This window comes from Paramormyrops kingsleyae, chromosome 22 (assembly GCF_048594095.1).
Source record: "Paramormyrops kingsleyae isolate MSU_618 chromosome 22, PKINGS_0.4, whole genome shotgun sequence".
Lineage (NCBI taxonomy): Eukaryota > Metazoa > Chordata > Actinopteri > Osteoglossiformes > Mormyridae > Paramormyrops > Paramormyrops kingsleyae.
The window spans coordinates 8,324,952-8,347,837 of record NC_132818.1 but is presented as its reverse complement, the minus strand read 5'-3'; the positions used below and the strand labels follow the sequence as shown (position 1 = coordinate 8,347,837).

Below are 22,886 nucleotides of genomic sequence, written 5' to 3'. Positions count from 1 at the left end.
GCATAACTGAGTTATAATGCACTGTAATGCACAGAGGAAAAAAAACGTATTCAATTTATGTTCTGAATCTGAAGGGTAATTTTAAGAGAATTTTAAGCAAAATTGAAGTAAAGAAATTGAATTATATTGCGGTAATTTTCAATATCATTTGTATATGAAGAAAATGATTTTGACATAATATTTTGCCATATCGCCTAAGCCAACTTGAAATGACCATGTTTTAGAAATTATTCTTACCTAATTGGGAGTTAAAAACTCCATTGTGGATACAGAGGTAGACTTACATATCTGAGATGTGAGGATGACGGCTTCATGGCCCCGTTCTCAGCGGACCTGCTGCTGGAGAACTTCACCAGCTACCGCTTCCTCTCCAATGGCAACATCCCCATTCCTGGGCAGCAGGACAAGGACATCTTCCAGGATACCATGGAGGCCATGAGGATAATGAGCTTCTCCCATGATGAGATTACAGGTGTGAGCTACAGGGCGCAGACATGGGGGCCAAGACAGCGTGTGGCGTAGTTTAGGGAAAACACAAGACGTATAGATATAAAAATATGCAGGTTCTGCTGTTTTGGTGGGGACAGGTGTGGAGAAAACATCTCCATAAAGGTGTAGTTCTTTTGAAAACATGTACAGGTACACAAAGCAAATACATGTATTGCAAGGACATCCTGATTTTTCCGAATTTGATGTGTCCCTGGGTCAACAAGGGAGAGGCTTGTGTTTCAACGAATCAGTCTTCATCGTATGACATCACCACATAGGGCCATTTTTTCCTTATTTTCGAACTCCAGGCTTCCAGGCCAGGGGGGGGCGGGCAAGCCTCTGTGCCTGTGATCACGCAAGGTTGTCAGCTCAAACCTCATTGTTATTTTTATTATTATTATTACACAATAAAGACGTACCCTTACATTGGTCCATACAGCCTTTGCAGGTGAGCATGTTCCTATGTTTTGTCTGTCTATCTATGAAATGTCCCTTAATAAAATGCATATACAAATGAAACAGGTACTTTAGAAATCTGTGCACCTTGCCGCTTAACAGAAATCACTGGTTTTAATTAATGAGGTGATGTCATACAATGTAGACTGTGATTGGTTAAAGAAGTGAAACGCAAGCCCCTCCCTTGTTGACCCAGGGAAACATTGAACTCGGCAAAATCAGGATGTGCATTTTGCAAGCCATAATAGTCACCAAATTTTTCAATTTTTTAAGTTTATCAGTTTTCATGACTTTGGTATGTGCGAGCTGTCAGGCTAGGTTAGGACATCACTGGGAACTCACAGCCAGTAATAGAAAGTGCGTATCTTTGTGTGTATATGGTCTAATCCTCATGTTTGCCAATTAAGGAAGCTCATAATGTAACTGGGAGAGTATGTGGTTTGTAATGTATACTGCTTGAGCCCGCCTGACCTTACTGTGACCTTCCTGTGACTCTGTCTCTGTAGCCATGCTCAGGGTTGTGTCCTCAGTGCTGCATTTCGGGAACATCGTATTCAAGAAGGAAAGAAACACAGATCAGGCTTCCATGCCCGAGAACACAGGTACTGTCCCCCTCTCAGTTCCCTTTTTCTGCATGTTTTCCTGGAGAACATTCCAGAAGGAGGCTTTTCATGCCTATTACAACCTCTTCCGTCCAGCCTTCCCCTCTCTACTCAGCTACATTGTCAAAATTGGCAAAATGTTACCATTTCTGACCAAGCTGTCTGCTCTCGCTGTAGATCCTTGGGTGTCTAAACAAAGCTCTAGGGACACGAAGGAGACATAAATTTCCTGAGTTTACTCCGGAGAGCCATAACCAGGCAGTGTTGTGTATTCTTTATTTTTTTTAATTCTGCGCATTCTTAAGCGGTTAGCTAACTGAAAGTTGGTTTGGCGGTGGCTTTGCACTACACGGTATGCCAGGAGTCATTTCTCCTTAAGACTTTTCTCCATTAATGGTCTGCTCCTTCGCTCCCGCGCCTGTCAGTAGGATGAACGGTGTGTTGGTGCGTCTTCAGCGCCAGTTAGCTGGTCATCATTTTTCTGTCATCAGAAACGGACCATGTACACAGCAGCGACATTTTCCAGCTGCAGTTGGCGTCCATGAATAGGCCTCCGCCAGTAACCGTTCCTGGTGATTTCACCCCCTAGCTGCCCAGAAGCTGTGTCACCTGCTGGGCATGAACGTCATGGAGTTCACGCGCGCCATCCTCACTCCGCGCATCAAGGTCGGCCGTGACTACGTGCAGAAAGCACAGACCAAAGAGCAGGTAGGTATTCCTGACTGGTGACAAAGATGGGGGCCGTAAGACAAACAGTGCCATCGCACACACGCTGTTACTGCGCGGGTCAAACAAGCCTGGCAGAGTCGAGATTCTTTCTGTGCCTTGTTTACATCAGTACATAGGAATTCTTACTCACGCCATCCAGTTAGTAACATTTAACTTCCAGCAGAATTAATACAAAACAAGACAGAGGCACTCGCTAAACACCAAAGCAGACCTAAAACTAGGTACCGTAGAGGTATGTATTTGTGTAATAAATAATAAATATAAAATGAATGGAATGGCTGAAACTGAAAATATGACTAAAATAAAGCAAATAAATGAAATGAATATATGAAATAAAGATAAATGGTTGAACTAGCAGGACGACAGAGTAAAGTGTAATAAGCGCTTCCACCTTTTTGTAGTCTGTGACCATTCTGGCTTTGCCCAGATCTGGAACTCCTCTGTAATGTGATATTTGCAAACCTCATAGACCTGATTGCAACTGAATTGTTAAGAAATTGTTTTTTGTCAGGGAATTGTTTTTTCCTGCGTCCCTGCAGGCAGATTTTGCGGTGGAGGCTTTGGGCAAGGCCACCTACGAGCGCCTCTTCCGCTGGCTGGTTCATCGCATCAACAAGGCCCTGGACAAGACCAAGCGTCAGGGCGCCTCCTTCATCGGTATCCTGGACATCGCCGGCTTCGAGATCTTCGAGGTAATGCGAGTAACGGCTTTTTAATCAAACACAAGGGCCCGATCAGAAGCAATCGGCTAAGCCTTTCAGCTAAAGCAACTTGCATTTGAGTCTCTTCGCAAGTTGACATTGGCCGTTCAGATGGTAATCCTTTGACGCTCGGCATGATTTTCTGTCTAATTGCAAACGAATGATTTTCTTGAAGCTACTGGTCTGATTTAAAAGAGAAACGGTTAAAAATAAGAAATTTCATCTGGATGTGGGGTGGGGGGCTTGTTTAAGGAGAGCTATTCTCCAGCATTGGCATTTGATACCCAAAACTTCATGTGCCACCATCGCTGAACCGTAATCATTCAGGCTGACTCAGATAAGTTGATTTCAAGGCTTTTGCTCTCAGCTGGTTCATTAATTTTCCAGTTTTCCTCCAGTTTCATCCAGCAATATGGCTTATAGAAACAGAACAGGCTGAAATGCTATTACCATAGTCAGATGTAGTTATTCAGTGATGTGGCACCTCACCTAAATTATCTTTGATTCTATAATGACCTAAAAGAGAAATTCCAATGAAACTGTGTAATTATTTTTATAATTCGATATTTGCAATGTGTTCTTGATATTAACTGTAGTCTAGATCTGCATCAGCAAAATATTGTTTAATTTCTATTGAAAAATTAGCATTGGCAGCAGAGGAACATTTAATACAATTCTCATGAAGTGCTTTATGAACCAGTGACTTGTGGAAAACTGAAGTTCTCAGATCTGCAGTATCAAACATGTGGCAGCTGTGGTCACACCTGCCTGTAAGTCTTGGTTCACTGTTGCTGTTTGACTTATTGTCTTAAGAGAGTTGGCCTGCTTGTAATACCTGCGATTTAGTATTTGTAACTATGGATACGTCATTCCCCGAACAAACAGAAAAACATCTGCAGGTCTCTGACCGTCCTGCCTGATTTGTTACAGATGTTAACCCTCGAGACTGAAATGCTCGCGACCAGGCAGAAATACGACTTGCAAATAGCCTCGGCTCGTAATGTGGGCAGTTAAGTCATTTGCTCGCACTGTACCGGAGGCAAACACCACACTTGAATGTGACTTCTGTAAGTCTGTAATTCATTTGTGGGTCTTCAGCATCCGCAAGCTCTCTGGTTTAGAACATGCAGTTTTAATATTGCTGGAGCCTGTCTCCTTATACAATAATTCATACACAATCAAGTGTAGGAGCAGCTCAGTTGGCGTAGCACTCAGACAATTACACCCATACAGTCCTCTGTGACCATCCATACATCCATCACTGTAACCACTTAATCCCAACTGGGGTCGTGGGGGGGAACCAGAGCCTATCCCGGGAACAAGGGGCGCAGGCGGGAAATAACCCTAGGCAGTGGCCAACACACCGCAGGGCACACACACTCACACACACACACTCACACGCACAGGGCCAATTTAGACACCAATTAACCTGTCATGCACCCTTTTGGACCGTGGGAGGAAACCGGAGCCCCCAGCGGAAACCCACGCAAACTCCACACAGAAAGGAGGCGGGACCAAACCCAGGACCTTCTCGCCATGAGGCAGCAGCGATAACCACTGTGCCAGGGTGCCCCCCGCTCACGGTGTCCCCTGTCCTTATTCTGCCTCCTCTGTGTTTTATTGTCCTGCAGCTGAACTCGTTCGAGCAGCTGTGTATCAACTACACCAACGAGAAGCTGCAGCAGCTCTTCAACCACACGATGTTCATCCTGGAGCAGGAGGAGTACCAGCGGGAGGGCATCGAGTGGAGCTTCATCGACTTCGGCCTCGACCTGCAGCCCTGCATCGACCTCATCGAGCGGCCGGTCAGTGTGTGTGAGTCTCTGTGTAGGTCTGTTATAAGCTACAGAGACCTCCTGTTCATGTATTTCTCTGTTTGAGGGTGAAATCTCACCTATCACAAGATACCTAATCTCAGTTCTCATATATCAGGAGGACTGTAATCTGAGGGAGCCTCTGATCTGTCAGACAAGGTGTCTTGAAGTTACTGGTAATCTTGGATCGTCACGGATTGATGTTCATTGACCTTCTCGGTGCTCTTGTTCTTACGCTGAACTGCAGACAAACCCTCCAGGTATCCTGGCCCTGCTGGACGAGGAGTGCTGGTTCCCCAAGGCCACAGACAAGAGCTTCGTGGAGAAGGTGGGCCAGGAACAGGGCACCCACCCCAAGTTCCACAAGCCCAAGAAACTCAAGGATGAAGCCGACTTCTGCATCATGCACTATGCCGGCCGGGTAGGAGAAACCTCCCTCCATAATTCTAAAGCATTTGCAGAATTAAGTTCATACCAGGTAGACAAAGTGAGCTTGTCCAGGTCCAAATGGGTCCAAAGGCTTATATAAATCCCTGTTTTCCTGAATAAGCTGTATTCGACAGCTAACATGTACCTGATCTGTATCACAGTTGGGGTTTTGGATCACTCTGTCCTGTAGGGTAGGTTTAATTTGTGCTCTCTCCCCCCCCCCCCCCCCCCCACACCCAGGTGGACTACAAGGCGGATGAATGGCTGATGAAGAACATGGACCCTTTGAACGACAACGTGGCCACGCTCCTGCACCAGTCCACAGACAAATTCGTGGCCGAGCTGTGGAAAGACGGTACTGACGATTTGTGTTGAGGCGTGACTTGGGGATTTGATGTCGTCGTGTTAGTCGATTCCTAAGTAAATGACAGTGAATGACCTTGTGGCATGTGACCAAAACTTAACCAGAAATTGTAACTTTTTTCTGCTTGTATATATAACATTCAAGGAATGATGTTTCTCCTCTTTGTCCTTATGGACTACTAACCTGTGTTTTTCTCTTTGTGTTTGTGTGAGCTGGATCTGTTCTTCCTGTTGCTTTGTTTTATTTAAATGTTCTGTCCCCCCTCCCTCTTTCTCCACATTTTTCAACCCCTAGAGATTCAGAATTTTCAGAGAGCCTCTTTCTATGACAATATTTCTAGTCTTCATGACCCTCCAGGTGAATGCACATGTTGCTGTAGACCTCCCGGTTGTGTTGTGCCCTTGTAGAAGATTCTAGGCTTGCATGGTGCGCCTGCATTGTCACGATGCCTGTAAATGGTTGACGCCATCTTCTTCGGTGTGCAGCTCTTCCATTTTGGGGACAATGCTGGTTGGTTCGCATTGGCATAGTGCGGGAACTGCACGTTCTTCATCTCCGATCTTAGGAATGCCTTTCAGCAATGCTCTTTTTTTAGACTCGAACCAAACAACGGTAGCATGATAAACCGCAACTCAAATTTTTAAGTCCAATTTTAAATGAACATCTGGAATCCTAACTGTAGCCTTGATTGTTTTCTGGTGGCTTCCCTGTCCTCTTTTTCTCGTGTTATTTTTGGTTAGTTTCAGTGGCATGAAAGCAGAATCGTTCATATCCCCGTTGAAACAGCCGTTTACTCATCGGCGTCAGCTGTGCAAAGAGGTCACCAGAGGCTTTCAGAACGGAGACTCTGAGCAGTAATTCTTTCGCTCTCAAGTTATTCCTCTCAGTTAATGTGAGTGACGAGGTCATTTTCTGAGGTTCTCAACAGAGACAGGCAGAGAAATGGAGAAGAGAACCTTACAATCCTCTACGGCTTTGTTTCTTTAAGGCTTCTCGTGTGGCTTGCGAGGAATGAACAGAGCTTTGACTCTGGGATCAACAGAATAATTTTCCCTTTTTTGTGTGTGAAATAAAATAAGGCAGAATCAGAAACACATGTTTCCTTGGACGGAGTCGACGGCGTCGATGCTGCTTCTGACGCAGGAGCAGCTAAACCGTATCCAGAGAGCATTCACATGTTTCCTGGGCAAATATCAGGAAAAGCCTAATGCGGTGGGAGAATTTCCTGTGCCTTCTGCCCAACACCTGTGAAGTGGCATTTTTGGGGCGTGATCCTCAGCATGGATGATATAACGCCTAGCATGTTATTCACCGCACTGACTAATGACTTAAACTTTCACTGTCGATGAGATTTATGTGCTGAGAATTTGGCGTTTCAGCATGTTGTGATTCTATATGACACAAGAGACCGATGCATTTAGAGTGAACAACTCATAGACATTCAAAATGATATTTGATGGGCTGTTTATTTTAGGGTAAATTGGACTGAATGTACCAGCATCTTCTACCCAGACCTTGGGACATGTATTCTGGGACAGGGTCCACCCCCCCAACCCTGTCCAAGAAAACCAGTTAGAAGATGGATGGCTGGATGGAACAAAATATTCTTTTTGGACTGAATTTCATTGCTTATTGAACTTCATATAGTTTAAAATTTAAATTGACAAATCTGTCCTGGCATGTATATTTGCTGTAAATTAAGTAAAACTGAAAACTGACAACAGCACTTTTTTTTTTTTTTAAGATTAAACATTTCCCATCTGTGGCATCATTTAGTATTTAAATCAGACATAAGATGTGAAATGGCACACTTTTTTCCAGGAAAAATGTCTTATGCTGCTAAAAATGGCAGTAGACACCTTGCTAATAGCCATTTTATTATAGGAAAAGATTGCTGAAAGGTAAAGTGTATTGATTACAGGCCTGCATATCCAGGCAACCAGCATTGAGCCTCCTCATTGGCTGAACTAAAATGCCCAGTTGAGAACTGAGCCTTTTCATTGGCTGAACTCATCTCTAATGTCTCCTTTTAGGTGGTTCAGAACTAATGGGCCATGTGACAAATAGTCTTTGGAGCTCTTTTGGTTTGTTTTAGATTTGGGGGGGAGGTGACGGGCAAAACCTGATTAAACTCATAGCAACGGGATCGCCTTGGCAATTCTGAAATCCTTCATGATTCGCAAGAAAGTTCATAAATCCTATTGTGATTTGTAGATATTTTAATACTTTTTGGGCATTAAGATTTATTATTAATGAGAGAGCAATTTATTCATTTACATTAGTTTCAGCAATTAATCTATTGGTATTTCCTGGGTTGACCAAAAGTGAATTAAACAAAAAAATGGGCCCCCCTTTCCAGTCAATCAAATTCAACATAGTGGGTGCAAACCTGGTATTTCACAGTAGAGGAAATTAACACTTTTAAAGAACCTTCCCCTATTCTAAACCAATGCTTGTACTTGTAGATTTATCTGTGTTTTTTGTTAGATTTGGCTTTTTTCCTTCCCTTCTGTCTGTTTTGTTGATTATGCTTTCATAGTTTTCAGACATCCATCTGAGACTGTCCCCTCACACCCAACCATAGCCAGTAGGCATCATGTTGACCCTCAGTCACCCTGACCATGCTCTGCAGACAATCTCCTCCTAGTTACTTAGCGCGCTACACTTGCTTCGGCACAGTCGAGGCTCCATCTCACCGTTCCTCTCCACCACGCTTTGGTTGCCGGCAGTGGACCGCATCGTCAGCCTGGATCAGGTGGCCGGCATGAATGAGACCGCCTTCGGATCTGCCTACAAGACCAAGAAAGGCATGTTCCGCACGGTGGGCCAACTCTACAAGGAGTCCCTCACCAAGCTGATGGCCACGCTAAGGAACACCAACCCCAACTTTGTCCGCTGCATCATCCCCAACCACGAGAAGAGAGTGAGAACGTCACCTGGCCACAAGAATATCTGTATTCTGAAGAGAACAATCATTTGAAGGCAGATGGGTTATGGCAGGGGTGGGCAATCATATCCAGAAAGGGCCACTCTGTGTGCAGGATTTCACTGCAGCTCCCTGACTGGATCACTAATTAGAAGACTGATTGGCTGAAGAGTTCTCACACCTGTGTTTGGACAGCTGACCTAAAGGTTAAGCCTGCATACACACCAGCAATTTGCGGATAAAATTGCCCACCCCTGTAGTAGAGTTCTTGAGTAAATACATGACATACATTTACTTATTTTTGGTTGAAGTCCAGTCATATGTGTTCTATAAATTAATAAAATGTCTTCATTTTTTAGACTATGATGTTTTTTATGAAAGGTTTGGATATTAAGTGTGGAATATTATGAGTTAATAATTCCTCTGTCCTTATATACCATGCCAAACAGGCCGGGAAGCTGGACCCCCACCTGGTTCTGGACCAGCTGAGGTGTAACGGGGTTCTGGAGGGGATCCGAATCTGCAGGCAGGGCTTCCCCAACCGGATCGTTTTCCAGGAGTTCAGGCAGAGGTATCCCTCCTCTGCCTCATGCGTTCCGGCATTAGCTGGAAAACTGCATCGTTGCTTCTTTATTTATTAAAGATTAATCTATTTTTTCTTATAAGCTTAAAATAAGAAAAACTCTTCCAGTTTTGATTCTTTTCATATATAGATTTTTCACAAATTCCTGTACATGAATTGTTTTATTTGGTGTGGCACAGAATGACGGGATTTATTTAGTTCTATAGCTGTCAGAGTGCTGGACCACAATAGAGGAATCGATCAAGTAGAAGTAAAGAGGTCGCACTTTGTTTAGACGGATCTGTCGGAAGTCTGCAGACACACAGGCGCGTTTCGTGTTGTCTGCAGACTTCCCATAAAACCGTGCTGAAGCGGCCTGTGACCTCTTTTTGTTTACTTGTTTTATTTGGAGTAAAACTGGTTTCTAACGGTGCCCAGAGACTCGGCCGTCAGTCTTCACACTTCAAACCCTGCATGTAGCCCCGCTTACTGTCTGTTTTAGGTATGAGATCCTCACGCCCAATGCCATCCCCAAGGGTTTCATGGACGGCAAGCAGGCCTGTGAAAGAATGGTAACCGTCCCCAACGTTGCACAATGGCTTACTCTAAAAGTGAAATATGAGACAAGTGACTACATTACCAAGATTAGTTTTAGTATTGAGGTAAAGGGTACTAACTAGATAATAATTGTAGGATGATTGGATTCTAGCACAAACTTAGAAGACAGATAAGATTCGTAATTAGGTTACTGCATGCATATGTGGAGCAGGTTCTGCTGTCTAACAAACTAACGTGGGGCCCCTCTTGCGTGTTCAACTAAAGATCCAGGCCTTGGAGCTGGACCCCAACCTGTTTCGCATCGGCCAAAGTAAGATCTTCTTCAGAGCAGGGGTGCTGGCCCACCTGGAGGAGGAGCGGGACCTTAAGATCACCGACATCATCATCTACTTCCAAGCCGTGTGTCGGGGCTACCTGGCCCGCAAGTGAGTCCACTAGCAGCAACAACACGCTTCGGTCTCCCAGCCGTTAAGACCGTTGAACCAACAGCAGCAAATAACTTGTCGATTTTGCTTGATTTGTTTAATTCACACAAAAAAAAGCTAATAGATAAAGACGTGGGGGGCGGGGGGGAATGCAGCTCAGCGCTCCTGCTGCTTCTCATCCTTACTCATCTCCTTAGTGTGAGAATCCCGCAGGTCCCTCTGGTCCTCTGGAGGCTTTATCCTTATCATCCGTCTCCAGGGCCTTCGCCAAGAAGCAGCAGCAGCTCAGCGCCTTGAGGGTCCTGCAGAGGAACTGTGCGGCCTACCTGAAGCTACGTCACTGGCAGTGGTGGAGACTCTTCACCAAGGTACCAGACACTCCATCTGGAATGATCACCTCCATGCAGATCCTGCTCCTCCACAAAGCCCTCTTTGAAGTTCAACATGTCAATAGGTCAATAAGGGAGGGGCTTGTGTTTCACTTCTTTAACCAATCACAGTCTTCATTTTATGACATCACCTCATTAATTAAAACCAGATTTCTGGTGGCAAGGTGCACAGATTTCTAAAGTACTTGTTTTATTGTATATGCCTTTTCATTAAGGGACACATGATAGATAAACTTAGACAAAACACAGAAATATGCTTACCTACAAAGGTTGTATGAAGCAATGTAAAGGTGCGTCTTTATTTCATGATAATAGTAATTAGAACAATAATTATTATTATAACAACAACAACAAGGCTTGCACCAGCAACCTTCCGATAAACTCAGAGGCATAGCCTGCTGAGTCACATGCCCCCCTGGTCTGATGGCTGGAAGTTTGAAAATGAGGAAAAAAAAATTCCCACTGTGGTGATGTCATACAATGAAGACTGTGATTGGTTAAAGAAGTGAAAACCAGGCCTGTCCCTTGTTTGACCCAGTGACTCCGCAAAATCAGGATGTCCCTTTTTCATCTGTCACAGATCTTCCAGCTCCCGTTCCTCCATCAAGAGCATTGGGAATTCTGAACTCAGACACACCTGTCCGGAATACTGTCTTACCGTTCAGTCCATGTGCTGCGGAATGCTTGCCTCTGTACGCTTAGCTAATGGTGGCCGTCCTGTGCAGGTGAAGCCACTGTTGCAAGTGACCCGGCAGGAAGAGGAGATGCAGGCCAAGGATGAGGAGCTGATCAAGGTGAAGGAGAAGCAGAATAAGGTGGAGACTGAGCTGGTGGAGATGGAGCGGAAACATCAGCAGGTGCAGTACTGGGATCCTTCCTTATCACCTCAGAAAGTCACATATTCCCACCTTCCCGGTCCTACGAATGTAGTCAGTGTATTTCTATGAAACCAGTAAACCCTGTGTAGTTTGGAGGAGTTTGTGCGCGCCACGGGTGCGACAGCACATCGCCATGTGAGATCCGAACGGTCTCATCGCAACCATCCACCGTGCAGCTCCTGGAGGAGAAGAACATCCTGGCAGAGCAGCTGCAGGCGGAGACGGAGCTGTGCGCCGAGGCTGAGGAGATGCGAGCCCGGCTGGCGGCCAAGAAGCAGGAGCTGGAGGAGATCCTGCACGACCTGGAGGCCCGCGTGGAGGAGGAAGAGGAGCGTAATCAGGGCATGCAGAACGAGAAGAAGAAGATGCAGGTGCACATACAGGTGAGGCTCTGGGACAGCAGAGATGCCGGATCCTGCCGGAACGTGTTCCAGAACCTCTCTGTTCTGTTCTGGCACCAATCTATGTGGATCCTGTAGATCTCTGGTTAAAAAAACAAAAACAGTAACATATAAAAATAAAACAAAATAAAATAAGCATGTATTTTCACTTCTGCCACTTCTGCCGTGTGGAGATGTTAGAAAGGTACTCCCTCTTCCATCGACTCTAGAACTGCTCAATCAAATACTGAATTCTATGCCATCTCTTTGTACCATAAACATCCTCTTTCACAAATTTCCCAGGAGGTGGAAGAGCAACCTTTGATTTCATTAGAATTAGATGATTGGGCGTTAAAGGCTCAATAGAACTAGGGTCATTTATCCCATCTATGGTCAGTGGGCGGTTGTTAACAATAGCCATGGCCTCGTAAAAGAGGGTTCTAAGGGAGACATCATCCAACCTACCAACACTTTGGGCCAAGGTAACGTTTAGGACATTTCGAACAGTGCGTATTTGACGCTCCCAAACACCACCCGCATGGCTTGCTGATGGGGCATTAAACATGAATTCACACTGCTTCTCAGCCAGAAAATTTTCCAAGGCCTGATAGTCACACTGTTTAAGTGCTTCCTTTAATTCGTTCTTGGCTCCGATGAAATTCCTACCTTGATCACAGTAACGCTGGCGCACAGCTCCTCTTAGACTGATGAAGCACCTAAGAGCGTTAATGAATGAATCGGTAGATAGATCTTCTAACATTTCTATGTGCACAGCTCGAGAATAAAAGCAAGTAAACATCAAGCCATACCTCTTATACTCCTTGCGACTTCTTTTAATGAGAAATGGTCCAAAGCAATCCATTCCACAGTTTGTAAAGGGAGCAGATTCCTCAACACGCTCTTTTGGGAGCTCAGCCATATGCTGTTCTTCAACAGGACGCCTTAGTCTCCGGCATTGCACATTATGTATGAGTTTAGTGACCATCTTGCTGCAACCAAGGATCCAAAATCCATTTGCTCTAAGCTCCATTTCAGTTTGACTCCTGCGCTGGTGGCATACTTGAAAATGATAATGAGACAGAATAAGATGAGTAATATGACCATCATTGGGCAAAATGACAGGATGCCGAAATTCTTCACTAAGAACTGCATGTTTCAGCCTTCCGCCATCACGAAGTATACCCTCGCTCAAGATTGGATCTAGACGGAAGAGAGGACTGGAACTTGGAAGACTTTGTCCCGTTTCAAGTGTCTTTATCTCTTGGCTGAATGACTGCTGTTGGACAATTAAAACTTCAGCTGCACTCACACGTTCTTCGGCAGTCACAACATCTGTGAGACACCTTTGTTCTGAGCACAATCTTTTAATTCTTGCCACTACTTTAAGGAGTGGTGTCCAAGATGAAAATCTAGACAGGCGGTCGAGCATATCTGTACACTCTGTCACACTTGATGCAAATGCTTGAACTACCTTAACCTCTGGGTCACCAACCAAGAGGTCATTTGATGGACAAGGTTCAAGTTGAATTCTTTCCTTCCACAAGAACTCGGGACCTGATAGCCAATTGGTTGATAGAATCTCTGATGCACAAAGTCCCCTAGAAGCGTGATCAGCTGGGTTTTCTGCTGTATCAACATAATGCCACTGGCTCGAATTAGTATTCTCCCTTATTAACTGGACACGATTTGCTACGAACACGTGAAATCTCCATGCTTCATTGTTGATGTATGCTAGGGTAACTTGAGAATCTGTCCAGAAGAACTCTTTAAAAATCTTTATGTTCAACTCTGATTCCAGCAAAACACTCAGTCGAGCCGCAATCACAGCACCTGAAAGTTCTAACCGGGGAATACTTGTGACCTTTGATGGCGCAACTCTAGCCTTAGCCATGACATAGCCATATCCCACACCACTAGCATCTGAAAAGTGGTGTAATTCAACACTCACATTCTTGCCAAAGTGTGGTGGATAGTAACATCTGGAGATTAAGACCTCTCTCAGCCCTTCAAGGCCTGTCTTCCATTCCTCCCACCGTGGACGCAAGTCATCAGGAAGTGGATCGTCCCATTCAATGCTCCTGTGGCACAGCTCCTGAAGAACACACTATCCACTCAAAATGAAAGGGGCCACAAACCCCAGCGGATCGTACAAGGAGGCTATGACTGAAAGAATGCCATGGCGAGTGTCAGGCTTGTCTTTCAAGTTTACATTAAAGCTGAAATGGTCACTTTCAATTAGCCACTGAATGCCTAGTGCATGTTCTACTGAAGCTGAATCTTGGCTGAGGTCAAGGCATTCAACACTTGTCACTCTTTCAGATGGATCCACACAAGAACTTCTCTCTCATTTTAGTTGAATTTGTGGAGCCTTAATTAAGCCTCCTCTTTTACACAACCGCTGTGCTTCAATAATCAACTCAGAGGCTTCTTTGATTGAAGGAACGCTCACTAGCCCAACATCAACATTAAAACTATTTGCCACAAAGGCCGCTGCAGAGGGATAAAGTGACTTGTATCGCTGTGCCGAATACTTCAAGCCAAAGTTGGCACATCCTGGGGAAGAAGCAGCACCAAAAAGATGGACAGCCATCTGATATTCTTTGAGCTGTCGATCAAGATCTCCATGCTCCCACCACAGAAACCTCAAATAGCTGCGATTCTCAGGTGTAACAAAGAATTGGTGAAACATTCTTTCAATATCACAGATAATGGCTACTGTCTCTTTTCTGAAACGACAGAGAACTCCCACCAGAGAATTAATCAGGTCAGGGCCTGACAGTAAAGTGTCATTTAAAGATATGCCATGAAATTTAGCTGAGCAATCAAAGACAACTCTTAGCTTGCCAGGTTTCTTAGGATGGTATACACCGTGGTGAGGTATATACCAAAACTCCTCTTCCCCCGCTGCCTCCGGAACCGACCCTGCATCACCATTGTTGATCACATCTTCCATAAAGGCCTTATAATGATCATAGAACTGCTGATTATCTTTTAACTTTCTCTTCAAATGCTGAAGGCGAATTATGGCCAGTTTCCTATTATTTGGCAGTGAAGGAGGACTGTGACCTTTAAATGGAAGAGGCATCTCTAAATGGCCGTCTGGTCTCTGTCGAATGGTTTTACAAGGTATCCTTTCAAGTAAAGCATCTTCTCGCTGGCAGGAATAGATTTCCTGCCAATTAAAGATTGGAATGACATCTTAAAGTCAACAAACTTCAAAGGATCACCAGCAAACACAGTTGGTTTGGGAACAGGAAGACGATTTAAGCTTAGTGAACTTGCAATTGCTTCAGCCAAGCTGGCTGTTGAACTCAGGCGATGCCTGTGGTTGCAACAATGTGGCTCCTATGCTTGTTGGTCTATTTAAATTCATAGCTGTAGTGGTTCTGACAACAGGGACTGTCTCGCAGAACTCTCCCACTTCATTCTCCACTTCACCTTCAAACTTGTTATATGTTCGAACCCGAGCTGCAGCCACCTTAACATCCATGTCTGCTTGCAACATTTTCAGCCTTGTTTTCTCCTCCTCTAACTTAAGCTCGACTTCAGCTTGCTTCTGTTTCATTTCAATCATCATCTGTGACTCATGAAAGTTCCATTCACTTTCCAGCTTACTGAGTTTAATCTGTTGAGCTTGTATCTCCTGCATAGACTTTGCTTGTTCTAAGTTGGCTGCGAGGTCTGCTTCTGCATCTGCTCGCTTACTAGAAGCTTTGGAATTGGCAACGGACCCATTATCAAACCCTTCAGGCCCTTCTGAGATGACAGTTTCAGTGTTTGTTCCACCAAAGATGGATTTGTATTCCTCTCTATTTAAAATCATTCGCACTCTTTCCTTTTCAACCTCTGCCTTAAAGGCACCATGAACAAAGCTTACTTCCAATCATTTACTCACTAGATCACATATTTCTGTTGTCAATGTATTACAAGCATCCAATTTTTTCATGATATCTGAAGTGTTAATAAAATTGCGTTGGAGTGGCTCGTAATTCTGATTTACATGGTCATATCGACTTTGAATGTGTTGGTTTATTTTATCAAGATCTTCTTTTGAACAGAATTTCTTAAGATTTTTCCTACATTCTTTCGCTATCTGCTTCCAGGATTCATAAGCTTTCAAGAATGCCTTTACATGCCTTTTAGCTCCTTCTTCATGCATCTGCTTGCCTCGTTCAGTGAATCGCCTCTCACGAGAACCAGAGACTATTTCTTGCGTGCTTACTGATTTTTCTTCTCCTGCTGGAAGTTCTTCAGATAGGTCTCTCTCGTCAGTGGATTTACCCTTTCCTTCTGACACTGATATGTTTAACTTAATGCTTCTGCTTATGTGATTTGTAATTATCTTTAAGTGATAAAACAAACTGAAAGTGAGCTATGCCTTTTCTATTGCTTTTAAACATTAGAGCATCAAGAATAAAAGGACAATGGGCCCATCACGAATAAATACTTATTTAAACCGAATTCAATAATTTATGCCTATGCTTGCTTGATTTACTAGAAGGCTTCTCTTAACCATGTAATTTCACACATAAACAATTTACATTTGAAATAAGCCATTAAACATTTCAAATAATCATATCAAGCATTTAACTCAAACTTCATTCACAAACAAAAGCACATTACCCCTTTAAGTATTTATGTAGTTGTTCAACTTAATCGATCTCGTGATTTTTTCTGCAAAGGACCTGGAGGAACAGCTGGATGAGGAGGAGGCAGCCAGGCAGAAGCTGCAGCTGGAGAAGGTGACAGCGGAGGCCAAGATGAAGAAGATGGAGGAGGACATCTTGCTGCTGGAGGATCAGAACTCCAAGTTCATGAAGGTGAGCTGAGCTACAGCGAGGGGCTGAACCAGGAATGAGTACGGTATGACCGCAGCGCCCCTAAAGGTGGAGATAAGCTATGGAACTCTCCCATCACCTGCAGGAGAAGAAACTTCTGGAAGACCGCGTGAACGAGATCACATCTCGCCTCACCGAGGAGGAGGAGAAGGCCAAAAACCTAGGGAAGACAAAGAACAAGCAGGAGATGATGATGGTGGATCTGGAAGGTAAAGGGACTCTGACTCAGTAACACAGTAACACACCTCCGCATCCTCAGGAGGTGCGATTACAAAAACATCCTCATCTTCCGCCTCGTCGTGTCCCACAGAGCGCCTGAAGAAGGAGGAGAAGACGCGGCAGGAGCTAGAGAAGGCTAAGCGGAAGCTTGACACCGAGACGTCGGATCTCCAGGACCAGATCACTGAGCTGCAAGCACAGATTGACGAGCTTAAGCTGCAGCTGGCGAAGAAGGAGGAGGAGCTGCAGGCCGCACAGGCCAGGTACCACAGGACAGGAACTCACACCAGCAGGATTCATGTTCTTACCAGAGATTACAATGGGCGGCTTTTTCCGTATTTATACAGCTGTCTCTAGGGATCTGAACAAGCAGCATTCTGGTGTAAAGTCCTGCTTCTTAAGCACCACACTGCTCACAAGTCCACCATGCTACCAGGTGTCAAAGCAGCATGTATGCTTTTACTGGGCTGAGCTGGGAGCTGCACATGGGTTTTTTTTCGCCCCCCCCTCCCCCCCCCCACCAAGTAATGTGACAGTTGCTTTCACTAAACAGTGTGACCCAGTTTCATTTTTTCCCATGGGTTCTACCACTTGGTCTCTCTGTGTTCTGACTGACCGCCGTCCAATCAGATAAGTGCTTCCGTGGGCCTTTTGTGAATCTGATTAAGACCTCAAGGTCTCAAAACGCTGGCAGACTGACGGAAGTGCTGCCTGTTCTCACATGCTTAAAGGGGCCCTTTGCCAAGTGAACGTTGCATGCGTGCGAGATATTAGATCTTCTGAGGTTAATTCAGATGGATGTGGATCAGACTACAAAGAATATCAGAAGTATTCCATACGAAGCTGCATACCTCAGCTGAATTTCATGATGATTTGTTTGTGCTTTAACTAACCTTTTCCTGATACATCAGCTTTGGCTTAACACGCTGTTCAAATTATAACGGCGACCAAATGTCGCCTGAATATAAACGGTAATCATGGCGCTGACAAGAGCTGCGGCAGCTGCTTCAGCGAAATATCCAGCTGCCTAGTCGGTAATATATTCTTCACAGAAAATTCTCATTCTACTATTTTGCTCATTTAAAACTGAGTTTGAAAACAATCAATGGGCTAAGCCTCTGTGCCTGGAAGGTCGCTGATTCGAACCCGGCCTCAGCGGAACAGCCACGTCTGTGGCCCCCTGAGCGCCACCTTTAACCCCCAGCGCCACTGCAGGTGGCTGGTCTTTGTTGCCAAGCTTGCTCTCGCCTACATGTGTGTTGTGGAGCAAGAGGAGGGTCGGCAAAAAAAGGCATTTCCCCATGGGGATCAATGAAGTATGATTATATTATTAATATTGATTTATTTTATGAAGGTCTTGATCCTGGTTGGTTACAAATGCAGCTGTCAGTCTGCAACATCAAATATATCTTAGCATGAGATGCTACTAGCTAACATCTAAATGAAAAACACTTTATCTGCCACTTGCACATTTGAATAGTTCCCTTCACCTACCCCCCCATTAAACACTCTGTAGCTTGAGGGTCCCAGCACAGGGTCACCCAGTGTGTGGCACCCCTGGAGCTGGGGGTTAAGGGCCTTGCTCAGGAGCCTGCTGACAGGTGACTGTTTTGGTGAGGCTGGGGCTCAAACCAGCAACCTTCTGATCACGGGCACAGAGCCCACTGAGCCACTCACCACCCCCTAGGGTAACCATGTTGTGTTGAATGTTTGCATGAATGAATGGAGAACGTAGCCTGGGTAAACACAGCTCTAAAGGCATGTGTCATCCGTATGCGCGCGCGTTGGGGCAGGAGCGACGAGGAGGCGGCACAGAAGAACAACGCCCTGAAGCAGGTGCGAGAGCTCCAGGCCCAGCTGGCCGAGCTGCAGGAGGACCTGGAAGCTGAGAAGCTGGCCAGGAACAAGGCCGAGAAGCTGAAGAGGGACCTGAGCGAGGAGCTCGAGGCACTAAAGACGGAGCTGGAAGACACGCTGGACACGACCGCAGCACAGCAGGAGCTCAGGTAGGGGGCAGCACTCGCCATCTGCTACGTGCCGATACGCAGCTCCACACCTTGTTGATAGTGGTCAGTGCATCTGAAGATGCAGTTAGAGTTTGGACTGTAAAAAATAATCGGTTTATGTACAGTATGTTATGCATGTTTTTTGAGGTTATAAATACTAAAGATTCTCTTAGTGTCATTTATAGATGAGTGTTTGTTCTTGTATGGCAATGTGAATGCCTACACTCATTGGTGTCTGCTCCTTGAGCGTACGGTGGTCCATGTGGCTCAGTACCGCTGATAACCCACCCGATGTGTCCCCACGCTCAGGACCAAGCGGGAGCAGGAGGTGGCTGAGCTGAAGAAGGCCATCGATGAGGAGACCAAGAACCACGAGTCCTTGATCCAGGACATGAGGCAGAGGCACTCCACTGCTCTGGAGGAGTTGTCTGAGCAGCTGGAGCAGGCCAAGCGGGTGGGTGTCTGCGAGGAGGCCGCGCCAAGCAGGGATGGAGGAGGTCGTTGGGTCTTATTTTGATAGATGTGTTTCTCTTGATCATAGGTGCTTAGCCACAGTGCGAGAACCTGACGCTCTTGGTAGTCATGCATGCATGGTTAGCTTTTTTGAGATGAGCCTGTCAGTCATCAGCAATGGGGGTGGATACTCACTCACTCATGTCGCACGGCCTAGTTTAAATCCAACCTGGAGAAAAGCAAGCAGACCCAGGAGAACACCAACAAGGAGCTGGCGAACGAGGTCAGGGGGCTGCAGCAGACTAAGTCTGACTCGGAGCACAAGAGGAAGAAGCTGGAAGCACAGGTGCAGGAGGTCACGGCCCGGGTCACGGAGGTGGAGAGGTCAAAGGTCGAGCTGGCCGACCGCAGCCACAAGCTGCAGGTCAGAGTCGGTCATACGTGCAGGAATAAAAACATGGGACTGTGTGCGTGGGATTTCTCGTCAACTGCTCTGTCGATATGTACAGGCGGAACTGGACAATGTCTCCATGTTCTTGGAAGATGCGGAAAAGAAGGGAATCAAGTTAGGCAAAGACGTGGCCAGCTTGGAAAGCCAGCTGCAGGACACACAGGTCAGTTGGGGGCTATGGGTGGTAAATGTCAATGCAAGGAAAGTGGCCCTTTTTGTTAGCTGTCATTCCTCCCACTACATTGGATGATACATCTGTCAATCTTTCAACTCCTTCTTCTGATTGGGTCGTGGGGACATCTAATGATGAGATAACTGCTGTCACTCAGCCAGGACGGCTACAGCTGTCTGGCAGGCCTGTGACTGCTCCTCCGCGTGGCCTCGGCCCGTGGTTTGTGTGACCAGGAGCTGCTGCAAGAGGAGACGCGGCAGAAGCTGAACCTGAGCAGCCGCGTGCGACAACTGGAGGAGGAGAAGAGCAGCTTGCAGGAGCAGCAGGAGGAGGAGGAAGAGGCTCGCAGGAACCTGGAGAAGCAGCTGACCACTGTACAGGCCCAGGTGAGGGACTTGCCTGCCATCATGTTTATGTCAGTGAAGGCCCTTAGCTGTAGGGCTACCTGCCTTCCACAGAGGTCTCCAAAATTTACAGCCGACTAATCTTAAAATTCAGCAAGCCGATTGATTTCTTTTTATCATGACTAGCACAAATATTGGGGCGGATGTGTGAACTGCGGTAATTGTATGCATTATAATTATGTAAATTACAGTGCTTATTGATTATGCAAGACACTAAAAATGCTAGCGTTAGCAATGAATCAGCGACATAGAATTTCGTACAAATGTGCATGACTAAGGGTATTTATTTGAACGCGTAGATGACCGAGACCAAGAAGAAGCTAGAGGACGACGTCGGGACAATGGAGGGGCTGGAGGAGGTGAAGAGGAAGCTGCAGAAGGACATGGAGAACACAGCCCAGCGGCTGGAGGAGAAAGCCATAGCGTTTGACAAGCTGGAGAAGACCAAGACCCGCCTGCAGCAGGAGCTGGACGACCTGACAGTGGATCTGGACCACCAGAGACAGACAGTGTCCAACCTGGAGAAGAAGCAGAAGAAGTTTGACCAGGTGAGACTCTGTTGTTGATGGGGATATTCAGCCTTAGTCCTTGTTGCACTAAGTTATGCCTGGATAATCTTAACAGTACAGCTCGGGATGAGATGAAACAGGCACGCATTTCAGACCTTTAGGACATTTCGCCCATGTATATTCAAAGCCAATGGAATTATGAATACAAAATATCTAAGCCAATGGAAGCATGAATACAATATATCTAAGCCAATGGAAGCATGAATACAATATATCAAAACCAATGGAATCATGAACACAAAATATCTAAACCAATGGAATCGTGAATACAAAATATCTAAGCCAATGAAAGCATGAATTCAAATTATCTCAAGGGTGGGAATTTGAATGTGACCCAGTTCTAAGTCCGTGTCTCTTGCTGTGGCTGCCTGACAGATGTTAGCAGAGGAGAAGAACGTGTCAGCTCGCTTTGCAGAAGAGCGGGACCGGGCAGAGGCTGAGGCCCGTGAGAAGGAGACGCGGGCCCTGGCGCTGACCCGTGCACTGGACGAGGCCCTGGAGTCCAAGGAAGAGCTCGAAAGGCTCAACAAGCAGCTGCGTGCAGAGATGGAGGACCTTATGAGCTCAAAGGATGACGTAGGAAAGAATGTAAGTACCATCCACCTCTTGTGGGCAAATGAAGCTCGGCGGTGACCCTGTGTGAAGAGTGTGTTACCTGGGCAGATGTTGATGAAGTGCATTACCTCTGTAGGTCCATGAGCTGGAGAAGTCCAAGCGAGGCATGGAGCAGCAACTGGAGGAGATGAAGACCCAGCTGGAGGAGCTGGAGGACGAGCTGCAGGCCACTGAGGACGCCAAGTTGCGGTTGGAGGTCAACATGCAAGCCATGAAGGCCCAGTTCGAGCGTGACCTTCAGGGCAAAGACGAGATGGGCGAGGAGAAGAAGAGGCAGCTGGTCAAGCAGGTGAGGCACCCTTGTCCTTTCAGCCACCTGCCTGCCAGTTGTATTTTAAGCGATGCTCCTACTTTTTCGCAATCAAGGTGCGGGAGCTTGAGGCTGAGCTGGAAGACGAACGCAAGCAAAAAGTGCTGGCTGTGGCCGCCAAGAAGAAGATGGAGATGGACCTCAAGGACCTGGAGGCTCAGATTGAGGCGGCAAATAAAGCCCGTGACGAGGCTATCAAGCAGCTACGCAAGCTCCAGGTCGCAACATCACTCCATCTCTACAGTAATAACATCCAGCTCATGCAAGTTTAACCTACACAAAAATGTTCTGAGGGCAGAAGGAAAAATGACTGGTTCAGAGAGATAACCAATCAGAATGTAGAGGAGGTGGGACCAAGACATCTGATTGGTTTGACCCACCTCCTGTACAATCTGAACCAATAATTTTTCCTTCTACCCTCAGAACATTTTTGTGTAAGTAAAACTCCCATGAGCTAACATCTAACCGTCCCACACCCATAATCGCGCTGCTTCTATTTCCATTATGCGGGACATTAATGTGACTCCGGTCCCTCTCTACAGGCTCAGATGAAGGACTACCAGAGAGAGCTGGATGAAGCTCGGGCCTCCCGGGACGAGATCTTTGCCCAGTCGAAGGAGAACGAGAAGAAGCTTAAGAACTTGGAAGCTGAAATCCTGCAGCTGCAGGAGGTCTGTTCCTCATCCTCCTGCCACATGATCTTGGAAGGTTTGGCTCATGTGGGCTCATTGTGACCTTTCCGTGACCTTTGGCAGGACCTGGCTGCGTCCGAGAGGGCCCGTCGGCATGCCGAACAGGAGCGGGATGAGTTCGCAGACGAGATCGCCAACAGCGTTTCTGGAAAGTTAGTGACCTTTTCCTCACACTTAATCCAGTCCAGTCCTGTGGGGTTCATAGGTCATCGTACAGGTCAGCTCCCAGCTGTGAACATTTATGCATGTGTGCCTGAAGGTCGGCCTTGCTGGAGGAGAAGCGAAAGTTAGAGGCACGCATCGTCCAGCTGGAGGAGGAGCTGGAGGAGGAGCAGAGCAACATGGAGCTCCTCAACGATCGCTTCCGCAAGACCACGATGCAGGTGAGCTCCATGACGACCCTTCCGGCACGAAGACAGGACCGGCCAGGAGTTGGCAGGTCAAGACCAGAAGAC

The 22,886-nt window shown here is 46.2% G+C and overlaps 1 protein-coding gene across 6 annotated transcripts in view; it reads left to right on the top strand.

The window, feature by feature from the left end:
• Positions 1-22,886, top strand: part of LOC111856317 (myosin-10) — a 49,891-nt gene that overhangs the window by 24,527 nt on the left and 2,478 nt on the right. For 3 of the 6 annotated variants that reach the window (XM_023836172.2, XM_023836171.2, XM_023836170.2), the window contains 30 exons: positions 329-472; positions 1,452-1,547; positions 2,137-2,255; positions 2,816-2,968; positions 4,609-4,782; positions 5,039-5,212; positions 5,461-5,575; positions 5,879-5,941; positions 8,314-8,507; positions 8,960-9,081; positions 9,575-9,644; positions 9,895-10,055; positions 10,315-10,423; positions 11,170-11,301; positions 11,499-11,705; positions 16,385-16,522; positions 16,626-16,749; positions 16,851-17,022; positions 18,553-18,765; positions 19,075-19,219; positions 19,436-19,642; positions 19,728-19,832; positions 20,075-20,227; positions 20,545-20,793; positions 21,190-21,402; positions 21,506-21,718; positions 21,796-21,957; positions 22,282-22,410; positions 22,495-22,583; positions 22,691-22,814. In XM_023836172.2, the coding sequence (XP_023691940.1) occupies positions 329-472; positions 1,452-1,547; positions 2,137-2,255; positions 2,816-2,968; positions 4,609-4,782; positions 5,039-5,212; positions 5,461-5,575; positions 5,879-5,941; positions 8,314-8,507; positions 8,960-9,081; positions 9,575-9,644; positions 9,895-10,055; positions 10,315-10,423; positions 11,170-11,301; positions 11,499-11,705; positions 16,385-16,522; positions 16,626-16,749; positions 16,851-17,022; positions 18,553-18,765; positions 19,075-19,219; positions 19,436-19,642; positions 19,728-19,832; positions 20,075-20,227; positions 20,545-20,793; positions 21,190-21,402; positions 21,506-21,718; positions 21,796-21,957; positions 22,282-22,410; positions 22,495-22,583; positions 22,691-22,814 (4,469 nt within the window). The remainder of the gene's footprint in view (positions 1-328; positions 473-1,451; positions 1,548-2,136; positions 2,256-2,815; positions 2,969-4,608; positions 4,783-5,038; positions 5,213-5,460; positions 5,576-5,878; positions 5,942-8,313; positions 8,508-8,959; positions 9,082-9,574; positions 9,645-9,894; positions 10,056-10,314; positions 10,424-11,169; positions 11,302-11,498; positions 11,706-16,384; positions 16,523-16,625; positions 16,750-16,850; positions 17,023-18,552; positions 18,766-19,074; positions 19,220-19,435; positions 19,643-19,727; positions 19,833-20,074; positions 20,228-20,544; positions 20,794-21,189; positions 21,403-21,505; positions 21,719-21,795; positions 21,958-22,281; positions 22,411-22,494; positions 22,584-22,690; positions 22,815-22,886) is intronic. The other 3 variants (XM_023836175.2, XM_023836174.2, XM_023836173.2) reach the window with 1 other exon arrangement.